At 40.6% G+C, this 19224-nt stretch overlaps 2 protein-coding genes across 5 annotated transcripts; one reads left to right on the top strand and one right to left on the bottom strand.

Annotated features, from left to right (window-relative positions):
• The first annotated feature begins 3556 nt into the window (after positions 1–3556).
• Positions 3557–10159, top strand: zgc:92313 (uncharacterized protein LOC436869 homolog). Its single transcript, XM_057825514.1, has 6 exons — positions 3557–3932; positions 4423–4535; positions 4718–4794; positions 7862–8133; positions 8259–8410; positions 8502–10159. Exons 1-6 carry the CDS (start codon positions 3887–3889, stop codon positions 8757–8759), a joined length of 918 nt encoding a protein of 305 aa, XP_057681497.1. The 5' UTR covers positions 3557–3886; the 3' UTR covers positions 8760–10159.
• mapk7 (mitogen-activated protein kinase 7) lies at positions 9087–19158 on the bottom strand. 4 transcript variants are annotated; one of them, XM_057825487.1, is made up of 7 exons: positions 18750–19158; positions 17914–18188; positions 17669–17834; positions 16135–17531; positions 12684–13717; positions 9530–9660; positions 9087–9415 (listed from the first exon to the last, which is right to left on the bottom strand). In XM_057825487.1, the coding sequence occupies exons 2-7, from the start codon at positions 18182–18184 to the stop codon at positions 9268–9270; spliced, it is 3147 nt and encodes a 1048-aa protein (XP_057681470.1). In that variant the 5' UTR covers positions 18185–18188; positions 18750–19158; the 3' UTR covers positions 9087–9267. The 4 variants fall into 4 exon arrangements, with proteins under 4 accessions (XP_057681470.1, XP_057681469.1, XP_057681472.1 ...); XM_057825486.1 differs by having other exon boundaries at positions 18814–19158; XM_057825489.1 differs by having other exon boundaries at positions 18830–19158.
• Between the last annotated feature and the right edge of the window lie 66 nt (positions 19159–19224).

The following is a 19224-nucleotide window of genomic DNA, read 5'->3' as shown; positions in this document are numbered from 1 at the left end:
TTAACAGATGTCATTGGGCAAATTAAGTCACTAACTCCATTTATGTCCACCACGAATCTTTTACATCCCTTCAAATGCGAGATCATTTGCCGGATGGCACAAAATGATATCTGTCATAAGCATTCATTGACGCTAATGGCAGTGTAATGCCATAAGGATGATGGTCTTATGACAGTCTTATGGTGCCACTGTAAAATATAGCGTTACCAAATACCATAACGAGCAATTCATGAAACAACTGAAGAACTAATTCGCACAGAATGAATTTTCATTGTTATTTTCATCTGTAGCGCTGCAACACATGCTAGGAGGCATAGTAGATGACAAACGTGTTGACAGCAAGTGGCAGCAGAGGTTGACTATCTTCAAGGGAGAAGTAATAGCCAAATGAAGCTTCTTGAAGCAATGAAGCTTTGCAGCCAATAGGTTCAAAGCTTCATGGTGGTTCAATTGGTCTGATGACAGTCTTATGATGACGCTGGCAAATAAAGTGTTCTCGTTTAATGTCTTTGGGTGTAAATATCCCATAATACAGTGAAGACAGCTGTGGCTTATAGTCAGAAAATTAGGGTAATATAGTTCACATAAATTCTATTTATTTATTTTATATATATACAGTGCTGCTCGAAAGTTTGTGAACCCCACAGCGATGGTCAGATTTTTTGTAAAAAAACCTAAAATAACCTTATTAAATGTTAAGTTATACCCAAATCCACAATACTGACATTCCAAATAATGGACTGAAACAAAAGAAATAGTTATATTGTCATTCTTTATTTAACAAAAGTGGTTGATTTCAGAAAAACTCAGATATCATGTGTGCAAAAGTATGTGAACCCCTTCAGTTAATAGGATATTGCGCCTCCTTTTGCAGAGATTACCTCAACCAAACGGTTTCTGTAGTGACTAATCAGCCTCTCACATCTACTTTGGGGGATTTTTGCCCATTCTTCCTTGCAGAACGCAGTCAGTTGAGAGAGGTTTGATGGGCGTCTGGCATGAACTGCTCGCTTCAGGTCCCGCCACAGCATTTCAATGGGATTTAGGTCAGGACTTTGACTGGGCCAGTCCAGAACACGAATCTTCTTCTTTTTCAGCCATTCCTTGGTTGTATTGCTGGAATGCTTTGGATCATTATCATGTTGCATGATCCACCTTCTGCCAAGCTTTAACTTCAAAACAGATGGCGTCAGGTTATGTTCTAGGATTTGACAATATTCCTCAGAATTCATGATTCCCTGGACTATGTGGAGTTGTCCAGGTCCTGAGGATGAAAAGCAAGCCCAGATCTTGACATTCCCACCTCCATGCTTCACTGTTGGGAGAAGGTTCTTTTGGTGGTATGCAGTGTTGACTTTTCGCCAGACATGGCGGTTTTGGTTGTGACCAAACAGTTCAATTTTGCACCTACATCAGTTGATGAAAACTCTTTTTAATTTAGTCTCGACAACACAACTGTTAAAAAAACAAAAAAAAACTACTGAATTGATTGATTAGGAAATCAGGTTGAAATAATAGAAAATTCCAAAATGTTGAGGGGGTTCACAAACTTTTGAGCAGCACTGTATATATAGGGCGGAAAACACTCAGGTGACTTGAGGTTCCGCTCTGAGACCCCCCTTTTTGGCCAAATTTCAAAATTGTCCTATAGCCTATGCATGTGTGATACATCATTGGAAAGCTTAAAATCTCAATTTTCTGGGGGAAGAACAATTTTGAACAGGAGGGCATTTAAAAATAAATAAATAAAAATAAACAGCAAAACCCTAACTAGATGTGAGAGCACACGAGAGCATAATTAAAGACGCCATGATTTTAACGAGATATTATCGCATACTTTTTGATCCAAAAACTTGATGTAGCATATATCACCGTGTGTCAAGACACAGCTGTGAATGGCCACAGCCGGATATTTGGGGGATTTTATGGACGGACATCAAGGAGTGTTCGTGATTTTCATTTTCACGATGAGACCTACACCAAGCCAACGACCATGTCCGGCCAACACCTTCACGTCTGGTTATGTGGAGGATGCCTGGGGAAAATGGAGGCCATTATGCTTAACGTCTCTCCAGATTGAGGACGTCGAGGACCTCTTTATCTTTGGCTCTCTGATGGCGCTCACCTTCCTGTTGCTTCTTGGTGCCCTCTGGGTTCACCGATTCTCGATGAGGATGAAGAATCAACTCAACGAGATAATGGAGGTTGCTCGTAACAATGGCGACAAATTGTCACAGGTGACGAAGGAACAAGCAGCGCTAAGTGATGCCACCGCTCAACTGGTCACAAAAATCAACAATCAATCAACAAAAAATCAATCCGGGATCACGAAAGGCTCGCTCGAGGAAACCGGGCAAGGGAGGATGATGACTAATCTTCTGAAGCGGATACAACAGACGCGAGCCTCCATGGCACCCCCGGCCTTCCCCCCCTACACCTACTTGGACATCAACTGATACAATGAACCCACTCAAATTGACATTATGTGAAATTCCATGGCAATCAATGACTTTTGAATGATATGTGAAGATTATAACTGGACTCTAACACAAATATGCTGTCTGTGCGTCCCTGGCTGATGGGGGACGGGTATCGATAAGCATCTGCTTTTCCCATCTTTCCTTTGTCTGTCATCGTCTTTCTTTCGGGCAAAATTCCACACTCTGAAACTGTCAATGATTTTGATGATGATGACAATGACAATAAATTCATTCATTCATTCATTCATTCATTCATTCATATATTTATCGTCTTAAACGTTTTTTTGTCTTCCAATTTTTCTTTGTTTGGATCGATTATTTATCCTCTAAAGTATTGGGGAAAATGCGACAGTAACGAAAAAAATACAATTAAGGGATAGTTATGAGGTAGATATCTGTGACTTATTTACAGACGCTAATTTTTTCATTTTGATGTAATTTCTTTAAAAGTTTAAAATAAGCGAGTGGATAATTTTTTTAGTCTTTTTTTTTAATTAAATATTAGTTCAATCGATTAATGATTCTAAGCTAATAATGACAGACATTTTAATTAATATAATGACTTACCTTCTTTTTATGGCTGGGTTGAAACAAAAGCGGTTGCGCGATGTCTGTAAACGGGGGTTTCCAGGGTAAAACGGACAAATTAAAAATAGTTTGGGGGCTTGCTGCGCCATGAATCTGCTATGGCAGCATATAGACATTGTTCTATCAAACACAACAGTTCTTTTGGCAACATTTTTCATCATGCACGACGCATCCCTCCCAGTCCGTGGAAAATAATGTAAATTATAAAAAAAAAAAGTTTTGCATCATTTAACCACTCATTACAGATACACTGTATTTAGAAAAGTGTGATCCATGCTTACCACTTAGTATAAAAAGTCCCCTGAGTTTGATTACTCTGCTGCATCTTGATGACGAGTCATTCTCACTATGATACTCTATTGTCACATTGACCAACAGTATTGCACTGAACTGTTGGCTAATTTCGGGGGAGGGGCTGCCACCTAAATTCCTCGAATTCCATTGGCTCAGGTGTCCACCACAGGGCGTTTTTGATTGGTCCCAAACAAACAGGTACGGCGTACTGTGGTGTGATGAGAAGGAAGTATTTTACCTTGGAATGTGGCCGAAACCGCTTCAGTCTGGACCCGTTAGTCGATGTTATTTCGTCACGAGACAACACAAACGAAAACAGTTTCCCTCGTTTATCTTTTTTTCTTCTTCTTCAAAACAAAACACTTTCCTCTATATTTGACCGAATGACCACCCGGCGGGAACGTCGTCGTAAACAAAGGGCTTTTTCCAGAGTTTAGTTTATCTATCGCGTTAGCGACTGTGCTTTTTGGGTGTTTGTTTCTGTGTGAGCTGGACTGCGAGTTGTGGGATTAAACACGGAGAAAATGTCACTGAAGTTCCAGTTCATTGCCATTTTGTTGAGCGTAACAGGTGAGTGCATCCGCCTGCATCTTCACTGTGGTCGCCATTTCGATTTCATTGTTCCATACCTAAAGTCCTCTGTTTAAAACAAACAAAAACTAGTTTGAATATGTTTATAGTTGGAATAAGAATTATGTTTTAAATGGGTCAAAGTAAGAAAAAAAAAAAAAAAAAAAAAAACAGAAAAAAAATGCTACTATTACTACTAATGATACTGTTCTTGATTTAACACTAAATCCAAGCTATTACTCATTAGTTGGCGACTTGTCCTGACGTCATTTAACCTATTTTATGATCGTTCAGATAGTGAGTCCATTTGATAAACACAGCCATAAAATCTACGGGTTGTGTCGTCATTTACAAACATGTACAATACAGTATATTGCTATACTTTATTGCCTTCTGAATGTTCACCGTCTTTCTACTTGCTCAAAATGATCAGATGATTCCTTCTCAATGGTTTTTTTCATTTCACTGTGTCCTTGATGTTGACATTTAGGTTTCCTGGCAGCGTACGCACAAGATTGCGGGAGACCGGCAATCCAGACTAACAGAATTGTGGGAGGAATGGACGCCTCTGATGGGGCGTGGCCATGGCAGGTGTCTATACAGGTAAGGTGGGTCTCGATGGACAAGACACAGGCGCTCTACTTCCGTGTATCCCCCTCTCTCTTTGATATTGCCAAGAGGTGGGGGAATCTTATACTCATCTGCTTGTGATGCTGAGGTGACTCACCGTATGTGTGCTTGTGTGTCTGCGGATTCTTTTTTACAATTTACTCTTTGGCCTCCAGAAAGATGCTGTCCATGTCTGTGGGGGCTCCATTATAACTGAGAACTGGATCCTTTCAGCAGCTCACTGTTTCCCCAAGTGAGAACACTTACACATATACACTTGTTCAGGGTTTCGAAGTGTGAGGAAAATTGGAAATTTGATTTTATGAATTACCAGGGCTCAATCAAATGATTAACACTATTCTAAGGTAAATTATTTTTCTTAAAAGGTCTTGTGGTGTAAAGAAAGTATAGAATTTTAACATTTTAAAAATGTAGGAGTCCTGGTTCATCGCAAAGCAGTATCTATTGCAATGTGTTGATGTCCCTTTTGGATGTGAAGAACATTAATTTAATCAAAGGCTGAATCATTATTGATTTATCTCTAAACAAGTTTACCTAATAGACAGTGATGTCCACCAGATGACAATTTGAAGCATCTGTCAATACTACGGTGCAAGTGTGGCTAACAAAGTGCTAAATCAGTGAAACTGAGCTTGTTATCTATTGATAAAACACTCAGGAAAACACTCAGGTGACTTGAAGTTCCGCTCCAATTTGGCCAACTTTCAGAATTATCCGATATGCATGTGTGATACATCATTGGAAAGCTTAAAATCTCAATTTTCTGGGGGAAAGTAAAATTTTGAACAGGAGGGCATTTTTAACAACGAAACCCTATCTGGAAGTGAGAGCATGAAAGAGCAGAATTAAAGACGCCATGACTGTAACGAGATATTATCGCGTTCTTTCCTTGTTTCGATCCAAAAACTCCATGTAGCATGTATCACTGAGTGTAAAGACACAGCTGTGAATGGCCACAGCTAGATTTTTGGGGGATTTTTTGGGTGAAACATGGTAATAAAAGAAGAGTCGTGATGCAGAAATCGCAGACATCAATGAGTGGACGAGATTTTCTTTTTCATATATTTACTGTTTTAAACTTTTTTCCCCCAAATTTTTCTTTGTTTAGATTGATTTAGAGCTGAAACGAATACTCGAGCAACTCGAGTAACTCGAGTTTAAAAACTGATCCGAGTAATTTTATTCACCTCGAGTAATCGTTTATTTTGACAGCTCTAATCATCATGTTTTGCTCGGACTACTTTTAATGCGGGACAACACGCTGATGTCACGTGTGTAGAGGAAGAAGCAAAAAAAACAAAAAAAAAAAACTTACTGCAGCCGACAGCCCCTACAAACGACGCCGACGTTGCTAAATACTAGCCCGCACGATGGTTGGTAGCAGGTAGCGTCTGATGAGTCTCATAGAGATCACACGTATGTTGAAGTAGATGCGCATTGACAGACTCGGCCGCGTCTGAGCAGCGTTAGTAAACAGCCGCCATCTTAAAGCAGTAGAGCGCTAAGCGCTAATAAAGAGCGCTAAAGCGCTAATAAATAAGATTAACGTTACTGTGACTAGCTCACGTAACATTAGCCCTGCGGAGGGCTAGGTTTCTATTAATTATGACCACTTTCGATGCGTGGCTAACGTGTCTTACCTACAGGCTTTAACATAACATAGCGTTGTGGAGTGATGAGGATGTAAAATAAAAACTCAAAAATGCTAACTATCAATTTTAGCTCAGTAGTCATTGCTGGATAAAACACCAAGTAGCACTAGTCCCTAATGTGCTCCAATACAGCCTGTATCATACATTTATTTTGAACACTGCAAAAACTCAAAATCCTACCAGGACTTACAGTTTAGACTAACTTAAAACTTAACTAGAACTTAAAAATGGCTTGACACAAATAGAAATTCAATTGAAACATGTGGGAAAAAATCCTAACTTTTAAGTCACGTGATGTGTGTTATCAAGCGTAAAGACATTTTTAGGTGTATATGTATATATATATATATATTTATATTGTAACGAATCAAGTTATAATGTGGCGGGGGTGTTAGCATGTGTTCCTGAATGCACCGCATGACGTAGAGGGGTGAGGGAGGTGCGGGAGAGCGAGGGACGTGCCTTCCGTGTTTACGTTTGTTCTGGCGGGGGAGATATGTGCGTTGGCTGCGGCAGACAGCAGTCGTGTTGTTCAATAAGTTTCCACAAATAAAAAATTGCAATCTGATTCAACGATTGACTATTATCAACGTTACAATATATATACGTATATATATATATATATATATATTTTTTTTTAGTCAGGTCTAAAGGTTTTTTGAGTGAAAGCAGTGAATTAGTGTTTTTTTTTTTATTCTAGTTACATCTTAGATGCAATTGTTGGCTGTTTTCAACAATATACATCGAAAATAAAGACATTGATTGACTGAAAATGGTTCAAGATTAGATGAAATGTCTTGTTTTCTCATGTATATTTATAATTGCTCTTCACCTAAAAATTTATTTGTTTTATCCGATTACTCGATTAATCGATAGAATTTTCAGTCGATTACTCGATTACTAAAATATTCGATAGCTGCAGCCCTAGATCGGTTATTTATAATCTAACATATCAGAGAAAACAGTTAAGCAAAAGATATGCGGTACAGTGGGGAGAACAAGTATTTGATACACAGTCAATGGGAAAACCCATGGGCAGTGTATCAAATACTTGTTCTCCCCACTGTAGATATCTTTGACCTTTTTACAGACACGATTTTTTCTTTGTGATATGTTTAAAAGTTTAAAATATGCGAGTGAATAATTTTTTAAAGTCTTTTTTTTGTAAACGAAATATTAGACATCAATTAATGATTCTAAGCTAAAAATGACAGACCTTTTGAATAATAAATATAATTAATTACCTTCGTTATATGGCTGGGTTGAAACAAAAGCGGTTGTGCGACGTCTGTAAATGGGGGTTTTCAGGGTAAAATGGACAAGTTAAAAATAGTTCGGGGGCTTAATGCACCATGAATCTGCTATGACAGCATATAGACATATTGTTTATCAAACACAGCAGTTCTTTTGGCTTAAAATACAGCAGTTTATTTTAAAGAGTGCAAGAGCAGAAACTGTTTTTTTTAGTCTTGTCTGTTTTCCGCCATATACAAAAAAATGATTCACACGAAAACTGATACCTCATCTTCTTGCAAAATGTAACAAACATGACTTCTCATTTTAAGTGTTGATGCTTTCTTGTGTCATATCACATTTTGAGACTTGCACATTGTGACCAACAAGTGTACCTCTCTTATACCTGTTCAGTCCATCTGATTTGAGTTCATACACCATATACGCCGGCTGGTACTACCTGAACAATTTCAACCCGCACCAATCGGCGCACCGTGTCAGCAATGTGGTGATCCCGTCGGGGTATGTGGACCCTCACCGCGGTAAGGATGTAGCCCTGGTGCGACTCTCCAGTCCCCTGACCTGGTCAGATTGGATCAGCCCTGTGTGCCTGCCTGGCTCTAGCATGCAGTTTCCGGGTGGGATGCGGTGCCATGTGACTGGATGGGGGCACATCCGCAATAATAGTAAGGCTCACTTTACACTTATTTTTGTGCATTCATAATTTTTGAAAATATAAAGAAAGAGAGCATCCTGGTAATTTGGGAAGTGGATTTTAAAAAGTCCTTGTCTGGCTGTTTGCCCTCTGCAGTTCCGCTGCCAGGAGCAGGGCCTCTGCAGGAGGTCCAGGTGCCAATCATCCCACAGGATTCATGTCGTGAGATGTACTCAACAGAGCAGGTGGACATCTTGTATGACATGATCTGTGCCGGCTACCAGGAGGGCGGCAAGGACTCCTGCCAGGTACTGATGGGTCAGCGCTTTGTGTTGCTCAGTTACCAGAAATAGCTCCATTTATTATACGCAATAGTACCAACCCACAATCTCCCACCAGGGCGACTCTGGAGGCCCCCTCGTATGCCAGATGGTAAATGGGACATGGGTGCAGGCAGGGGTAGTGAGTTTCGGGATAGGCTGCGCTGAAACCAACCAGCCAGGTGTGTACGCTAGGCTCACCACCTACTCCAGTTTCATCAGAGACAACATACCCGAGGCGCAAATATACGGCCGAGCTCATCGGCAACGCTTTGAGGAAGCTGCAACGGTGCTTCTCGGCTCGTTGTCGGCCATGCTGGTCCTACAATGGCTATAAGTAAGCTTTGACCAATATTTTCATGAAGGTAAAACCGGGCCAAATGAAGAAATTTGTTTTACTTGCAACATGTTTGAACATGAATTGTAATATAATTTTTAGCATTTGAAATTGCAATTTATTGCATTTTATTATTTTTTATATCTTTTAAATTGTAACTGTGACCTGTATTCATTTTGTTTGAATAAATGGGATTCTTCTTTTTAAAATGAGCGCTATTGCTTGTGGGCCATGTATTGTCGTCTAAGGACTTACAAATCTTTACATGAAGTGCAAACTAACGGTGTGTAAGCGGTGCTTTTAAAAAAAAAAAATTTGTTTTAGAAAACTCAAAATTTTAATCATTCATTAACATTCACAAGCTGAGACAGTAGGTGATTTTTTTTGTTATTAGGTCTAGGAGACCAATGTAAAAATAAACTACTTGACAACACAAATCACAGAACTACTTTTAAATTAATTCATTCAATCATAAACTCCTGACATTCAGTCAAGCACTGGCACTCAGTCAGGCATCCGGTGGGATGGAATCAGAAAGGATCATGGGAGAGCCCAATTGTAGCTCTTGCTGCAGCGATTCCAGGTCGGCCGGAGTCATTCGGTGAACCTCGCTCCAATCAGATAAGAGCGAGGCAGAGAGAGGAGCCGAGTCATAACTGATAGAGGGAACAAGAAAGAACATTAGTGTGGAGTTCAACAGGATCATCCTAAAATTGAACCTGAAAGGCCAATAACCTGAATTTTACTAATGTTAAAAAAAAAGAGCTCACCTGTCTCGGTCACAGTGTTGCAGCTCTGTAAGTGATTGCGTGAGAAGATCGTCCAGGTCGAAGCCAACACCGTAGCCTGCCCCGCTGCCTTTCGGGGTAACTGAAAACACTGGGGGCAATACGTCCTCAACCTGAGATAAGGAAAAAGCAGCTAATTAGGGAGTAAGTTCCAAACATGTTACAGTACTGTACTGTTTACAGTACTTCTGTTTCCACCTTTTCCGGTAATGTTGCGGAGTATAAAATGTAAATATTTCTATTTATTTTGGCATTAACATTGTATTTCTTAATTATTTTGTTACTTTTTAGCCCTTATTTATTTATTTTTTCCCCCAAATTAAAACCTGATCCTTTTCACCCGATTCAAATCGTCTGAAAAATGGCCCGATTTCTGATCACGCAATCAGATCGGGGACAGTCCTTCACCCACTGACCTCAACCTCAATATTAGACTGATTCTCCAAATGTGTAATGTTTAATTAATGGAGATATTTGCTGAGATATGAGTACGACATGATTTACATTGAACCCAAGCGGTATGGTTCCCTTAGGTGGGCCATTATGTCTGCAAACTAAGGCTGCCACCATTGAATGAGTATCAAATGATTAAAATGTTTTTGATAGTTGACTACCCTAATTTTCGCACTATAAGGCGCACCTGACTATAAGCCGCAGCCCACCAAATTTGGCATGAAAATGGCATTTGTTCATAGATAAGCCGCACTGGACTATAAGCTGCAGCTGTCCTCACTGTATCATGGGATATTTACACCAAAAGATATTAACCGGTACAACCTTATTTGACAGCGGCATCATACGACCGACTGTCATAAGACCAAATGAACCATCATTAAAATTTGAACCAATTACTGCAAAGCTTTTTTGCTTCAAGAAGCTTCATTTGGCCATCACTGCTCCCTTGGGGAGCAGTCAACCTCTGCTGCCACCTGCTGTTGACTGTTGTCCTCCAACATGCCTCTTAGCATGCATTGCAGCGCTACAGATGTAAATAACAATAAAAAAATCATGTTCTGTGCTAAATATTTCTTCAGTTACTATTCCAATTGTTTCATCAATTGCTAGTTATGGTATTTGCTAAAACTTTATTTGAAAGTGGTGCCACAAGACTGTCATTACACAATCATAATTATGACATGTGTCTGTCCTGAGCATTCGTGAATGCTTATAACAGACGTCATTCAGTGTTATCCGGCAAATGATCTCACTTTTGAATGGATGCAAAAGATCCAAGATGGACAAAAATTGAGTTAGTGACATAATTTGCCAAATGACACTTAATGACAAAAGCATTCAGTAATGTCCATGATAGTGTCATGTCATAATTTTGATGATCTTATGACAGTCTTATGACACCGCTGTCAAATTAAGTGTTACCTAAAAAAAAAAATCAACAAATAACCCGCACTGGACTATATGCCACAGGTATCAAAATGAAGGAAAAAAGTAGCGGCTTATAGTCCGAAAATTACGGTACTTTTATTTTAAATATATTGTTGACCGAAATCCCAATCCATTTTGAGCCTCCTAAGAAAAAATATTCATTTATTATTATTTTTTTAATGAGGGGAACAGCATTTTTTTTTTTAAAAATACAGCATTTTAAAATGGGAAAATACATTTGGCGGAAAACACAGACAAGACTGAAAAAGCTGTTTCTGCTGTTGTCCTCTTTAAAATAAACTGCTGTATTTTAAGCCAAAACAACTGTTGTGTTTGATAGAACAATATGTCTATATGCTGCCATTGCAGATTCATGGCACACTAAGCCTCCAAAGTATTTTTAATTTGTCCGTTTTACCCTGAAAACCCCCGTTTACAGACGTCGCGCAACCGCTTTTGTTTCAACCTAGTCATAAAAAGAAGGTAATTGTATTTATTATTCAAAATGTCTGTCATTTTTAGCTTAGAATCATTAATTGATGTCCAATATTTAGTTTAATAAAAAAAAAACGACTTTAAAAAATAATTCACTTGCATATTTTAAACTTTTAAACATTACATCAGAATGAAAAATTTGGCGTCTGTAAAAAAGTCACGGATATCTACCTCATAACTATCGCTTAATTGTATTTTTTTTGTTAATGTCGCATTTTCCCCGATATGTTAGATGATAAATAATCGATCCAAACAAACAAAAAATTGAAAAATAACATTTAAAAGGGTAACTATATGAAAAAAATCTCAACCACAAAATTAAAAAAAAAATCTGGCTGTGGCCATTCACAGCTGTGTCTTGACACTCGGTGATACATGCTACATGGAGTTTTTGGATCGAAACAAGGTAAGTACGCGATAATATCTCGTTAAAATCGTGGCGTCTTGAATTCTGCTCCCGCGTGCTCTCACCTCCAGTTAGGGTTTTGCTGTTTAAAAAAAAAAAAAAATTTTTTTTTATTATTTTTTTAAAAGGGTAACTATATGAAAATCTCAACCACTCCATGTTGTCTGCGATTTCTGCATTGCGACTCCTGTTATATCACCATGTTTCACCCATAAAATTCCCCCAAAATCCGGCTGTGGCCAGTCACAGCTGTCTTGACACTCGGTGATACATGCTACATGGAGTTTTTGGATCGAGAAGAGGTAACTACGCGATAATATCTCGTTAAAATCGTGGCATCTTTAATTATGCTCTCGCATGCTTTCACATACAGTTAGGGTTTTCCTGTTTATTTTTTTCTAAATGCCCTCCTGTTTAAATTTTTTGTTCCCCCAGAAAATATAGTTTTTAACATTTCCAATGATGTATCACACATGCATACACGACCTTTTTGAAATTTGGCCAAATTGGGGGTCTCAGAGCGGAACTTCAAGTCACCTTAGTGTTTTCCGCCATTCATTTTCATTTTGTTTTAATTATGTTTAATTATAAAGCTTTTTAAAATGAAAACAGCTAAACATTTTTTTCTGATTTCTGTAGTGCTCGATCTTTCATTAAAAATTTCAGAAATTTTAAATTAAAATTTCCTTTGCGCAGAATAACCTGAAATTGATGCACGATTTAATTTCACGGGCCGTACAAAAAGGTGTGGTGGCCAGATCAGGCCCTTGGTCTGCGAGTTTGACACCTGTGCTCTAAAATACTATGATCATTCACTGTTAACCTATCTACAGTATCTAAAAGAAGACCCACCTGAGACTTAGAGAGCTGTAGTGTTACTGTGTGGATGTCGGGGGTGATGGAGGGTCCTTGCTGTCCTGTGTCTGTGAAAGCTAAACTGGGATGAGCCTGCGTGGGGACTGACAAAGTCCCGCCGGGGGCCCCTGATTTTTCCCCAACGGAGGAACACTGTTTCTCCACGGGCGCAGTGCTGGCGGCCGAGGGCGTGACATGACGGTTGAGGTGATCGCGACCGCCGACATCCCCGTTGGCTTCGCTGGTGCTGGGTGCTGTCGGCCCTTTAGTTAAAAGAGTCTCCACTGGGAGCAGCTGAGTTTGAGAGTCTGCTAAGGCCTGAAAGTTCTGCTGTGGCGGTGTCCTTTGCAATTTTACATGTTGTGAGGGCCTGCTTTCTAATTGCTGTCCGCTCCAATTACCGAAGCAGTTGAACCCATCGCTCTCGTTGTGAGGTTTGAGCGTGTTGTTCTTAACAAAACTGCCAGAGACAGCCATTACGTCCACACAGCCACTTACAGCAAGGACAATATCTGCTGGTTTCTTCTGGCTCATTGAGAAAATTGATTGCTGGTTTTTGCTGGGAGGCTGCAGCAAACCGGACTGACTGGCTCGGACTTGAGGGTTTAGCTGCTCGTGTGACGGAAACTTTGTTTCCCTTTCCAGTTTTTTGTTGGATGCTCTTTGAGTGTTTTCCCCAACAGCAATCACATTTAAAACTCTATTCTTTGCTCCCTCACTATTACGTGTGTGAGATTTGTCATTGCGACTGTCCATCATTTTAGTCCAGCGCTGCAAAAGGCTCTTGTCATTGTCACTGAGCAAAACGCCGCCCAACGAGTCCCCACGCCTTCCTTCTCGCCTCTCCTTCTCCTTCAGTTTCTTCTCCCTCTCCCTGGCTCGTTCCTGCCTCTTCCTTCTCTTCTCCTCACGCTCTCGCTGGCGCTCCTGAGCCGTGACGGGCCGCCGCGACTCTGGATTGGAAAGAGCAGACGATGTTCCTCCTCCACCTCCTGCGGACGCTTCTGTGCTCAGTGCGGACACGCCACCATCTACAATGAATTACAAAGAGTCAAATTAGGACAAAAGTGTCCAAAGAACATTAGTTTTCAGCGGACACGTTTATCATGTGGATCCCAGCGTTTAAGGCATCCACGTATAAAAAGGCTTGTAGTTGGTAAAAGACTGACATTTTTTAGTTAAAATAATTTGATACTGAAACCCCTCTTGATGTTTTTGTTTTCATGCAATTACAGTATTAAAATTAGTTTAACTAGGAGATCGCCATTGTTGACGTCGCAGGGCGGTGACGTCACATGGTTGAGCTGCCAGACTTCCAGAGTATGACTCTAGCGACATAAACATGTTGTCTGTTCAACCCTTTCAATTTGAACCTGAGAGGAACATTAATAAGCATGACAGCACTGTCGATATTTCACTAAATGAGCAGCAAAACACTTTGTAACTTTTCAGTTTTCGATTTTTGGGACGCCGGTGGACAAAAGCGGTAGTGTTTTGCATTAAAGAAGACGGCCTTTCCAATGAGTGTACAGTGTCGTAAAAATCATCAATCAATCAAAAATCACTCTCCCGGTTGCTTGCAGATGTATGAAACAACATTAGTTTCCAGTGGCTGTGTGAAGGATGAATAGTAATAAGGTAATGAATCCAGTTGTGGCTAAAGAATAGCATATGATGGTTAGCAACCGTGTGGCTAAATATGGCTAACCCCTCAATCAAATCCAAACTCGCTGACGAGTTCGGTTGGGTCACGCCAGTGAGTGAAAGCCGGGCCAATGTTTACTCTCTATATCCTGGTAGCCTGCCTTTTTTCCTCCTCAGACAAAAAAACTTTTTGTCTCTTTTGTTGCTCTACCATCTTTGCAGAATTCGCGCAAAAGCATTGCATCCACTTCAGCCTTTATAATGAATGGGGAAAGAGGGAAGTTAGGTGACGTATGCCGTAAAGCAGTCAGCACATTTGTATTTTTTTTGTGTTGGTGGGTAGGGCTGCAGCTATTGAATATTTTGGTAATCGACTGAAAATTCTATCGATTAATCGAGTAATCGGATAAAACATTTTTTTTAGGTAAAGAGCAATTATAAATATACATGAGAAAAAAAGACATTTAATCCGATATTGAACCATTTTCTGTCAATCAATGTATTTATTTCCGATGTACATTGTTGAAAACAGCCAACAATTGCATCTCAGATGTAACTAGAAAAAAAATTCACTGCTTCCACTCAAAAAACTTCTAGATCTTATAAAAAAAAAAAAATCTTACCTAAAATTGTAATTACGCTTGATAACACATCAGTTGAAAGCTATGTGTTTTTCCCACGTTTCAATTTAAATTCCATTTGTGTCAAGCTATTTTTAAGTTCTAGTTAATTTTTAAGTTAGTCTAAACTGTAAGTACTGATAGGATTTTGAGTTTTTGCAGTTTTCAAAATAAATGTATAATACCTGCTGTATTGGAGCACATTAGGGACCAGTGCTACTTGGGTGTTTTATTCAACAATGACTACTGAGCTAAAACTGAATGTTGGCTTTATTATGTTTTAATTTTACACCCTCATCACTCAACAGCGCGGTGTTTTTACAGATTAAATAAAGCCTGTATGTAAGACATGTTAGCCACGCATCGACAGTGGTCATAATGAATAGAAACCTAGCCCTCCGAAGGGTTAACGTTACGTGAGCGAGTGACAGTAACGTTATATTTATTAGCGCTGAGAAGTCTACTGCTTAAAGATGGCGGCTGTTTACTAACGCTGCCCAGACGCGGCTGTCATTTCGCATCTAGTTCTAAATGTACGCAATATCTATGAGACGCATCGGACACTACCTGCTACCACACTAGCATCATGCGGGCGTAGTTTTTAGCAATGTGGGCGTAGTTTGTAGCGGTTGTCGGCTGCAGTAATTAAAAAAAAAAATTTTTTTATTGCTTCTTCCTCTTCGCACATGACGTCAGTGCATTATCCCGCGTTAAATGTAGTCCGGGCAAAACGTGATGCTTAGAGCTGGCAAAATTAAGCGATTCCTCGAGGTGAAAAAAATTACTTGGATCAGTTTTTAAACTCAGGTTGCTCGAGTATTCGTTTCAGCTCTAGTGGTGGGGTTCCTGCCACCCTCCCCAAAGTTAGTCCCGGTGAAAGTGATACAGACCCCCTCAAGATATAAAAGAGGTGTCATTCAACTAGTTGTCAGTCAACATATCACAAATGTTATGAAAATTTTTTAAAAGCTTAAATTTACCTAGTGTTGCTTTAAATACTTTGCGCAACTTTCTTTAATATAAATGCCATTTATACATGTTGTTTTTCGCTTTAAATTTTTTTCAATTTAAAAATGTAATGTCTGTGTAGATCCTTGTGCAAAAACACTTCAAGAAAAAATACCTGCAACCGCGCATCAGGTAAAGCGGAAAATGCATGGATGGAAAGAACAAAACCTACGTACCGCCTCTTGCTTTATTTCGGAATAAAGCTGCTTTTAGAGCAGCTTTGGTGTCTTCCGAGATCGCTCCTTCTTTCCTGGGTGCTTCTGAGGTACCTTGAGGAGGCCTCTGGTTTGTTGCCAGTGACTGTGAGAGGCTGTGGGACAGTGACTGAGCTTGTGCAGCTGAGAGCGACAGAGATGGCACCGTACTAGTTAAAGGTGTCACAGAAGTAGGCCGGTTCTGGTTCTCGCTGAGCTGCGGCTGACTTTCGTTCTCCCTCATTGGTTCCATTTCCTGAATCGAGATGGGTGTTGTTAAATCGATGGTCTCCGGCTGTCCGCTGTCTGAGTTGGCGCTGGGCATGTCCACATCGACCGGATCGCTTTCACTTTTTTTGAGGCATGGTAAATTGAGGGCATCTTTGCCACATGCGTCCATTTGATTTGTGAACATCTGGTTCACTACGGACTCTGAGTCTATTGTTTGTGAGGCCGGTTGGTTCTGTTTACCAGGATCGCCATTGAACTCGCTGGTTGAGGATACCTGAGCGATGCGCTGACTGCTTTGTGTCGTAGTTCCTCCTCCACTGCCGTTTGCCCTCACCAATGGCCTAAACTGCAGCCTCTGACGGGAGCACTGCTTGTTCTTATGAAAGTCTTGGATCTCCATCAAAATTTCCTCTTTGATTTGCTCCTTGCTCATTGGAAGCTTGTCAAATTCAAAGTCGAAAGCCGGCACGCAGATAGGCTCATCGTCGGGATCGTGATACTTGGCCAGGTACGGATGTTCTAGCGCCTGAGTCACACCAATTCGCTCTCGTGGGTCAAAGCGGAGCATGGACGCGAGCAGGTCCAAAGCCCCTGGCTCAACTTGAGGGTACAGCTTGGCTAAGGGCACAGGAGATTGGGACGGAAGATTCTGAACGTACGAGCGCACCCTGTCTGCTCTAATAGCACCAATTAAGCCCTTGGGTGGGGTGCCCAACACTGACAAAATCAGCTGGAGCTGGTGGACGTAGTGCTTGCCGGGAAAAAGTTGCTTTCGTCCCAACATTTCAGCAAAGATGCACCCCACCGACCACATGTCAATTGCCAAGGTGTAGTGATTTAGGGACAGGAGTAGTTCGGGAGCTCGATACCATCGCGTCGCCACGTATTCAGTCATGAAGGAGTGCGATTCCTCCGGGTGGGAACTCAGACCCCGAGCCATGCCGAAGTCGCCGATTTTTAGCTCGCAGTTCTCGTTCACCAGCAAGTTGGAGGGCTTGAGATCTCGGTGGATGACGTTAGCAGAGTGCACGTACTTAAGGCCACGGAGGAGTTGGTAGAGGAAGTAGCGAGTGTGCTCCGGTGTGAGCGCTTGAGCTGAGTGGATGATTTGGTGCAAGTCACTCTCCATGAGATCTAGCACCACATACCTGCGAAACAACAGAAAAATACAAAAATTAAGCTGGATTATAAGTACTACTTTACCGTGTAACTACTTTCAGATGTTCAGTACTGATATTTTACATCAATGCGCACTTGTGTCAGCGTTAAAAAAAACAATACTTACACAGATTTGAAGGCTGAGTGAGGAAGGTTAGGCTGCAAGATGTCTTTAATAGCTATGATGTTATCATGTTTGAAATGTTTGAGAATTTTCAGCTCCCTCAAGGTGCGCTTGGCATTTGTCACCACTTCAAAGGCATTGGAGATCTTCTTTATCGCCACCTGCTGGCCTAAGGTACATCAAGCATAGGAGACCATAACTACAGCATAAATAACAATAAATCAATGACCCCCAGCTATCAGTTGTACCATTATCTCGTCTCCTCGCAGATGACACGACGCCATAGGCACCGGTGCCAATGGTTTCAATGACATCATACTCCTCGCCCACATCAAACTTCACATCCAGTGAGTGCTTTTTGAGCAAAGCCAAGTTCTTAGCAGTTGTACTGGTGTCTGTGCTGCTGTTTATGGTTTTGACCACATGCTGGTTTACATCGCCTTTTTCAGTCGGGATTCTTTTGGACGCCACGGCCACAGGTTGAAAGTTTTGACCTGATCCATGCTCCTCTGATGACATACCTCTGGAAATGAGAGGGACACAATGTGATCAACTTACTTAGTTTCAGCTCTCTACCCTGTGTTAATCGATCTATGCCAGTAACGTATAATGACAGGTAAAGCACTTAACAGGCTCTTCCACTGGAAAGCTGAAGGTTCAGTAAACCTGTTGCCATGCATACCATAGAGTAGGCTTTGATTACATTTGCTTACATTTTACACTTAAAGGTTTATGAGTAATTAGAGACATTTTTTCCTTCCAGAATAAATTCGTTTTGGTTTGATGCTGTGAGACGTTTCAGTCGATTACAAGCAACTTTGCTTCGTCAAATAGCCAGCTAGTCAAACAATAAGAGAACTGGGTAATTCATTGACTGCTGTGGGGGACGCACCTTTACACACTAACTCTCCAGACTGAATTCCCGTACAAAACAATGAGGTAAAACTAAATATTAATGTTGCTTTTTTATTTCTAACAACGAACCACAGACTGCATAGAACATCAGGACAGTATCTCCCCATCTCTCAATACAGGGGCGTAGCCTTAACACCGTCCAATAATCAAAGTCAGTATAATTATTTACCAGATATAACCAATCATGGAGACGTCTTTAATGTGACGAAACACTTGTTCACCTCGAGACTCACCAAAGCGCCAGTTCACCTAAAATCGTTTAATCCTTTGGTAGCATATCTGGATCTTGTTGATATTTGTCGTTTCCTTGTCTTTGTCTTCTTCCTCAGTGTCCCTTCACGGCGGTAACCAGGCACCAAGTGGCACGACCGCCATCTGTCGGACGAAATGTGAGCTTACGAGCTAAAAAGTGGAGAAATGGTCGCTTACGATGCGATTCTGACTCAAACTACAAAGATTCTGACTGATTTATCATCAACTTGATGTTGCTGCAACAAATCGTCCATAAACTAAAAGATTTTTTTCCCTCCCAAAGAACTGCACTATAAAGCTAAAAGTTTATGCGCGTACGGAATGCCGCTTGCTGGAAAATACCTCGCTTGGCGTTTTGATTGGCCTGTGAAGAGCCATCTAGTGTTGATTGA

The sequence above is a fragment of the Corythoichthys intestinalis genome, chromosome 21 (assembly GCF_030265065.1).
Source record: "Corythoichthys intestinalis isolate RoL2023-P3 chromosome 21, ASM3026506v1, whole genome shotgun sequence".
Lineage (NCBI taxonomy): Eukaryota > Metazoa > Chordata > Actinopteri > Syngnathiformes > Syngnathidae > Corythoichthys > Corythoichthys intestinalis.
This window is presented reverse-complemented; position numbering and strand designations above follow the sequence as displayed.